The sequence below is a fragment of the Simochromis diagramma genome, unplaced genomic scaffold, assembly GCF_900408965.1.
Source record: "Simochromis diagramma unplaced genomic scaffold, fSimDia1.1 OVJJ01000516.1, whole genome shotgun sequence".
Taxonomy (NCBI): Eukaryota; Metazoa; Chordata; class Actinopteri; order Cichliformes; family Cichlidae; genus Simochromis; species Simochromis diagramma.
This window is the reverse complement of record NW_024386938.1, coordinates 935370-943654: the sequence shown is the minus strand read 5'-3', so window position 1 is coordinate 943654 and position 8285 is coordinate 935370. Positions and strand designations below refer to the sequence as shown.

At 42.7% G+C, this 8285-nt stretch overlaps 1 protein-coding gene across 1 annotated transcript; it reads left to right on the top strand.

The window, feature by feature from the left end:
• The first annotated feature begins 1232 nt into the window (after positions 1–1232).
• LOC120736890 lies at positions 1233–8052 on the top strand. The gene is made up of 4 exons (XM_040037253.1): positions 1233–1365; positions 3897–4072; positions 5406–6258; positions 7089–8052. The coding sequence occupies exons 1-4, from the start codon at positions 1233–1235 to the stop codon at positions 7862–7864; spliced, it is 1938 nt and encodes a 645-aa protein (XP_039893187.1). The 3' UTR covers positions 7865–8052.
• The last annotated feature ends 233 nt before the right edge of the window (positions 8053–8285 follow it).

Genomic DNA, 8285 nt, shown 5'->3' with positions numbered 1-8285 from the left:
AGAGCCTGAACAAAGACAGTTGGAGAGCTTTTCCTTTTCGTGCCCGTTTCTGTGGAACAACCTCCCTCAAGATATTCGGCAGGCTGCTCTGTGGAGGTTTTTACAGCTAAGCTGAAGACACATTTGTTCATCCTACATGTCTTAATTCTGTGGCTTTTAGTTTTTACATTTGTATTGTTTTTAACTTGTATTGTGTCTCTTACCTGTGTTGCTATGTATCACTTTTATTTTATTTATCCCTTTAGTTGTACAGCACTTTGTTTGAAAGCACTTTATAAATAAAGTTATTATTATTATTATTATTATCTCACAGGCCTCGATTAACGTGCTGAATGTTCATGACAGCACAATTAGAAAAAGAACAAGAACTTCTCATAATGGACGAGAAAGCCTCCTCTGACTGAAACGGCCATCAGAGAAAAGGTTTACAAAGATACATCTGAACAAGAACAAGGTGTCCTGAAACAAGTTTGATTTCATTACGACATGAAACAGCCGGTGGCATCTTAGGAAACATCAGGTGGCGTAGTGTAAAAGAGGTATGTGGTGCGCAGGGTGCTGTACACAGTAAGACATGAGAGAGAGAGGTATAAGAAAGAGAGAGAGAGAGAGATGGTAGGTGTGTAAGTCACGGCCAAGGCAGACGTGTGTGTCTGCAGCAGCGATACATGACACGCCGAGGCTCAGTCAGTGAGTATTTTAGGTTATAATGTGCTTTTGTGGCTAATTTTTCAATCTGAAAATGCTAATACAAAAATATGTATGTTTTTGTTGTTGTTATTGTTTTCATTGATATTATTTGTTCCACATGGTAACAAAAGTATTGCTTGGAGAAACGGACCATTACAGTCAATGTTGAATATGCATGTCCTCATATTTGCCTCCATATTTGTACACTGGTTTTCTTGATGTTATAAAGTTGTGACTTTTGGAGCTAGGGCCGATGTAAACACTGGTGTGTACTCTATAATGTTGTTGTTAACCTTTAATTTAACTGTACTCACTTACATCGCCAACACTTTGTCTTGTAAACCCGTCTAAATGTGTTTTAACTGGACCGTTTCTCTCCCCTGAACATCGCTGTCAGCGTCGGCCGCTATCGAGCGCCATAGGAAATCCATCAGCGTGCGTCACCTCTGCACCCTGTAACCCGGGGGACATACTCCGCTGCTTTTCCTGCTGTCACTTTTCTTGTCGATGCCCACCCTTTCCCCCCTCGCACCCCACCCATCATGGATTTGATGGATGTAGACGGGGGCCGTGGCTGTGGAGAAAAAAACTGCGGCCTTACGTCCGGCTTCCCGGAGGACTGCTCCAACCAAGAGTGCCACTGGGAGGAACCTATGTTTGGACTGATTGAATTAGGTGGGTAAACACAGTTGTAAAAGTAGTCTTAGAAATAAAATAATAAAAATAAAAACCTGCAGCTACAGCGCATCTTTCTCTTTAGAAAGAAAAAGAACAAATTGTTGATTGAAGGAAATTGTGGTATCTGAATATTTCAAAGTCATATTTTCTCTTACGTTCCATTGGTGTTAAAGTAGTTTGGGTGTATAATGCTGTTTTCAGGGTGATGCTGAGTACTGCTTGATTCACTCCAGAAACCTGATTTGCTCTGTACATGTGGTTTTAGGCTAAATAAAAGGATTGGTTTCATGGGTTGTGCAACTCACATCTAAGCAACTCATCAGCAGTGGATTGTGTTGTGAGATGTTCGTGCAAGCTTGCATGGTTACATGTCCCTGTTAGTTAAATTTGTCAATATCAGTAGTAAACTTTATCTGATGTAAACATGGCACAAGGCACTGAAATCTAATGCCAGAGGCTCGTCTGCTTATCTTAACATATAGCAGGGGTGTCAAACTCAAACACACAGTGGGCCAAAGTTCAAAACTGGAACAAAGTCGCGGGCTAACATTAATATTTATTGAAATATATTTATTCCTCCAGATTTAAGAATGAATCTTTTCTTATGGACTCAAACACGTTTTGCTGAAAAACTGAATATGGAACAAGCAAAGCTTAATACTAAACAATATATATATTAGCTGTATAATACCAGTAGGCCAGCTCTAATAGTAATTTGGTATGGCTTCGCGGGCCAGAGTTTGACACCTATGACATATAGGGTTTCCTTTTCTTTTCTTCTTTTTTTGTTTATTAGCTAGCACTCTCCATTTCCACGTTTTGTGTCCAGAGCGTATATAAAAGTTTATATAACAAGAAACACCACACATGGTTATTGAAGTTGTGTTTTGAAAGCTCAAGCTGATGTTTTAAGTCCAGACTTTACAAGCGGGGGGCCTGACCTGAATGTCAGTCTGAGGGACACTGCAACCTTATCCAGTGTTGCCAACTCCTCATTAAGGAAAATCGCTATTGGCTTAATGCTAAATGATGTCATCGCCTAATTTGCATAATTGGTCATGCTAATGTAATTGTAACCTATGTTGTAGGAGAGAAAAATAACATCGTGGAAGAGACATAAAGTGAGTAAAAAATGCATTTAGAGTTTATTTAGAACTGCAAATTAAATTTCTTTTAGCAATTATTGTTTTTTAATGTCACAATTCCAACCCTGCTCCTTTACCCGGGCTTGGACCGGCAAAAGTGACCCGAAATAGGCGCTCTGGTGGAGTTACTCTGTGTGTGTGTTTGTGTGTTTATTAGTAGTTTTAAACCTTGTGATCCACAAAACAGCATAAGAGTAAAAGAAGAACTGACTGCGTTACAGTCAGTGCGGGAGCAGCGGCTTCACTCATGTGCGATTCATTTGCAGTTTGCACGCATAGGGGTGAACATCTCCTGCTGGGGGAGGACTATCCTCCGCCCGTGAGCACTTTGGCACGGGCGAGGTGCCCACGGCAGCACCGCTGCTTGTTGAGAAAAGTCGCTAAGTTGGCAACACTGGCCTAATCTTTGACTAGGTTTTATTTTCTCCTTTTATGCAGTCAGTGATAAGGAAAGGGGGGCAACTCTTCTAGGAAAAAAAAGGTCTGACTCTAATGACGTCCTTATTAGAGTCAGAAGCCTTTCCAGGTATTTCACATGTTGCTAGCCTGTGAAGCCTGTGTTTCCAGGCAGATCCACTCTGCATTCTCCTTGTCGTTTTCTCATTATATCAAGCAGGCAGCGGTGGTAATATGAGGACATGATTCTAGCTACACTCTTTGTCTAGTATCTGGAAATGTTGATCCTTTTTATTATCTGTGCTGAAAAGGCATGTCCACCTTTATGTACAGTCTATGGTTGGTGCTAAGCTAAGCTAACCAGCTGCTGGCTATAGTTTCATTGAATTATTTGTAAAGAAATCTATACAATATGTAAAAAAAATACACACACACACACACATATATATACATATATACAGGGGTGCACATACGTGGTCCGCAGGTGCGCATGCGCTGTCAAAATAAAAGACGCGCACCAGATAAGAAATTGCGACGCGTGTTTGTGTCCATAAGATTTTCTGGAGGAGGACAGAGTTTGTTTAGAACTCTTAAAGATGTCGAAAAGCTCCTTTAAGCAATTACTTTGGTGTTCCTCCACCTCCAAAGAAATGTCAGGAGTCCGAACCACAAAAGAAGCGCGTATTCTCGGAAAAGTGGTTGCAGGAGGTGAGCTGGCTTCAAACAAATGATGAACGCACAGAGATGTGGTGCCGTGAAAATCCCACTCTAGCGGACAACTTCTTATCTGGTGCGCGTTTTTTATTTTGACAGCGCATGCACACCTGCGGACCACGTATGTGCACCCCTGTATATATGTATATATATGCGTGTGTGTGTGTGTGTGTGTGTGTGTGTGCGTGTGTGTGTGTTATGTATATGAGGAAGATAGATGGAAACAGATCAAATCGAGATATGATAAAAACAGATAATTATTTCTTCTTGCAGTGTGCGTGACTGTGATTTACATCCCCCTGATGTTATTTGGCCTCCTGGGAAATATACTAACAATTCTGGTGGTTTGGCTGCGTCCACACATGAGAACCTCCACCTACCTCTACCTGAGCAGCATGGCTGTTAGTGATCTGCTGATACTCCTGCTGCTGCCTCTGGATTTATATAAGGTATCTACTGACACAGTGCATATTTTGTAATGCATGCTTGCTTTACTTTGGCCTGAACACCAGACCTACAGCCACGTTGTGGCACTAAGCAATCAAATCATGATGTTAGTTAGGTTTAGTCGAGTCACAGAAAATCACTCCATTGGGTGAACAAAGCAGGCACAATAGATTCGCTTCCTGTTTGTGTTTTCTAGTAATTGTTTAAAGATGTTATTGTTGCCTTCCCCTCAGGGGGACCCCTGCCTCTAAATTAAATCTTGTTACATTGAAAGCTTGTGTCACACTTGGAGCAATCTTAAATCACTCTTCTATCGCGGGCTTGGCACAATCACTTTAAGTATGTGGATAAATAACAAGTCATATTTTTGTTAGTTGCATGGGGTTTTATCATGTTCCTTGTGCAGCGTAACTTAATTAACACAAGCAAAGACAGATCTGGCCTTTGATTCTGTAAGACGCCAAGAGCTTGAAGAACAAACGTTACAACTAACCCATATGTTGCCACAATAATAAAGAGCCCTAATAAGTTTTAAATTGTTCTTTCATATATATTGTCAGAATGGCAGACGCTCAGTAAAACATGGTTTACATAACGAGGTCTGTGTACGTACAAACTCAAAGACAGGCTTCAGACTGAGCTGAACACTGAATTTCAGACAGTTTCTTTGTACTTATATAGCCCCAAATCACAGCAACAGGTGCCTCAAGGTGCTTTATATTGTAATGTAAAGATCCTACAGTGGAGAAAATGGAGACAACCCTAAAAATCAGACAACCCTCTATGAGCACACAATTTTGGTGCTAGTAGGAAGGAAAAACTCCCTTATAACAGGAAAGAAACCTCCTGCAGGAGCTGGCTCAGGGAGGAGTGGCCATACTGTGACTGGTTGGGGTGATGGGAGGAAGGCAGCACTCTGTATAATTTCATAAAGAGAAGACATCTTTAAAATAGTCATCTGAAGCATGCAGCCAATCAACAGATGGGCCGACAGGAAGGGTGGCATTAAAGGAGCTAAAAGCTCAGTTCAGTGAGGATGATCTGGTCACAGTGGGGCAGTTGTGTGTGGAGTTTGCATGCTCTCGTGTGCCTGTGGGGGTTCGCTCTGGTTAGGTGGGCACTGACTGAAAACGATACCTTTTGTCTTGATAAGTAGAAAATTATGATTTTCTTATAGTTTTCAGAATGTTCATTTAAACTAAGCAGCTGAGTTAATATTAAATACTTGTTCTTATCTGATTCTGTTGACATGCTATGCACTGCTCACATATTCTTTACAGGTTAAAAAAGGTATAAAATGCAATCAGAGGAAAATAATTGTTCTGTCTCTCCAAGCTCTGGAGGCCCCGGCCCTGGCCCCTGGGAGACCTTGCCTGTAAGCTGACTATGTTCCTCTCAGAGTGCTGCACCTTCTGCACCATCCTCCACATCACCTTCCTCTCCCTGGAGAGATACCTGGCAGTCTGCTGGCCGATCACAGCCAAGACAGTAGTGACACGGCGCAGAACCCGGGCCATCATAGGCTGCCTCTGGCTGAGTGCGGCTGTGAGTGCCGCACCAGTGCTGGTCATGGTTGGAGTGGAGGACGTTGGACGAGAAGACCTCGGGCTCATCCAATGGAAAGAAGACGGGGGGTGGACAGGCAGGGAAGGAGATCAGGGAGGGTTTACGATGGGTGGAGGAGAAAAAGAAAGCAGACACATGGATGGAGGTCTAGAGGGAATAAAGTGGGGTGAAAAAGAGACAAAGAGTTGGGAGGAACGAGCTGGTGAACTGAAATGGATCGGAGAAAAAGTGGAGACCGAAACAGCAGAAGTAGATAACAGGCCACCGGAAGACAAAGGTGAAATGAAACTTGAAAAACATACAGTTGAACATGGAAGGGAGGGAGACGGAAAGATGGGATTAGAGGGAGAGCAGCAAAACAAAAAGGAAGACGAGGGAGGAGGAATGGACGGAAGCTCCAATGAAGGCCGTGGGGGAGAGACTGACAAGAGAGAGTGCCGCTGTACACATTTTGCCATCTCCTCTGGCCTGTTGTCAGCCATGATGATTCTCTCCAATTTGTATTTCTTGGTACCTCTCTGCATTCTGGGAGTGGTATATAGTCTGATTGGGCGCACACTGTGGCTCCGCCCAAAAAGCAGCCGTAGAGACCAGAGTCACAGGAACACTGTCAAAATGCTGGGTGAGGAAGCACACACACACACACACACACACACACACACACACACACACACACACGCACACACACGCACACACACACACACACACACACGCACACACACGCACACACACACGCACACACACACACACACACACGCACACACACACACACACGCACACACACACACACACACACACACACACACACACACACACACACACACACACACACCTTTCAGTTGATCCACCTACTGTAGCCCCTGCTGGGAACTGGACTGAAAAAAGGAGTGTCAGAGTGATGAGTCTCCAAATTTGAAAATTTCAAATTCTTTTAAATTCTCACCAGTATGGCGGCCAGGTGAGAGACATGTTTTTTTTGGGGGGGGGATATTCAAGCAGTTTTGTTTTATTTACATTAAGTTGGTAGAGTTGTTGATGGGTTAGTTCGTTCTTGGAAGCCTGTCCGTCATGGAGCCGTATAGAAACAGCTTGATACAGAATGGAACCAAAGGGTCACAAACATCCAAAGATGAGCTTTCAAAAAGCCTGGAGAACTAGTCCTGAAGACTGCTTCAAGAAATTATACGAAAGCTGCCTGAGAGAGTTCATAAAGGCAGTCATACCTAATACTGACTCAGACGCTCATTCGACCTGTATTTCCATGTATGTTTGTACATGGTTACATTAATGGCTGTGCCTATTTTCCATTTTTTAAAACAACATATAAAAAAACTGAGGGGTGGGCAAAGACGTTTGCATAGTGTAGTCCATGTAGTACATGCTGTGATTGGTCAGGACTCGATCTGGAACGTTGGCGGTTCTGACTTAATGTTCTCATCTTTTTTTCTTCAGGAGTGATCGTCTTGGCGTTCGTCTTGTGTTGGCTGCCGTTCCATGTTGGTCGAACCATATTTTCTCTTTCTCTGGGCACTGGGACTGAGAGACAGGAAACTTACCTGGACACTAACTCCCAGTCAGACACTATCACGCATCCGGATGTCAGCATGGACAGAAAAGATGTCACCATACCCACTGTTACTAACCCACCTAGCCACTTAGACCTGGACATAAACACTGAAACACTGTCCTTGCACTCTCATATCATGTCACACACAAAAGGGCGACATGAAAAGACCGACATACATAATGGACACACTCAAAATAAAAATGTTTCGGCTCACGTTATTAATACACAACCAGACAACAGAAACACACATAACCAACTGCAAAGAAGCACAAACACAATCACACACAGCCTGCAAAGTAAGCTATCAATTACCATAAAGTCACAACATGACAAACCTGAAACTGCGCCTCCCATCCCCACAACTGCCTATTCTGCAGCATCTACAGAGCTGCACTATGACCACACCTACAATGACACAGTCTTCAGCGACACATACGCACCCCCTGATACACACTTGTACTTTTTATATTATCTGTCTCAGTATTTTAATCTTGTGTCCTCCGTGCTCTTCTACCTCAGTGCCGCCGTCAATCCTTTATTGTACAACCTGATGTCTGCCAGATACAGACACGCTGTACGCAGCCTCATACGCACACAGTCTCACGCACAAGCTCGTCGCATGCACACGCTCACCGTGCACCACTCCACAACCACTTTGTGATGGCAAAAAACAAATGGATGCACCCACTGCAAGCAAAAAAGAGGAAACAATCAAACAAACCTCAATTTCTTTTCATTACAATGTGGTACTGTACCACAAATTGAGAATGTTGACATTTATTAATAAAAAATATTTTAGGCATGAATTAAAAAAGGCATATTAATGCTTATGGCTCAATATAGACCAATTCTAGCACAAGTAGTTTTAATTCTTTATGTAATTTATGTATAAGAAAACCTCCACATGAACTTCATATACTGGGCAAAAATATTGTGAATGGCATTTCATCAGCACATGGAATAGTTCATGCAATAATGCACAGGCTAAAACACATAGTCCAGTTTTAGCCTGTGCATTATTACATAGCCGGTTTGTTTCACCCAAAAAAATCTATGCACAATGAAAATACACTAAGTCTTTT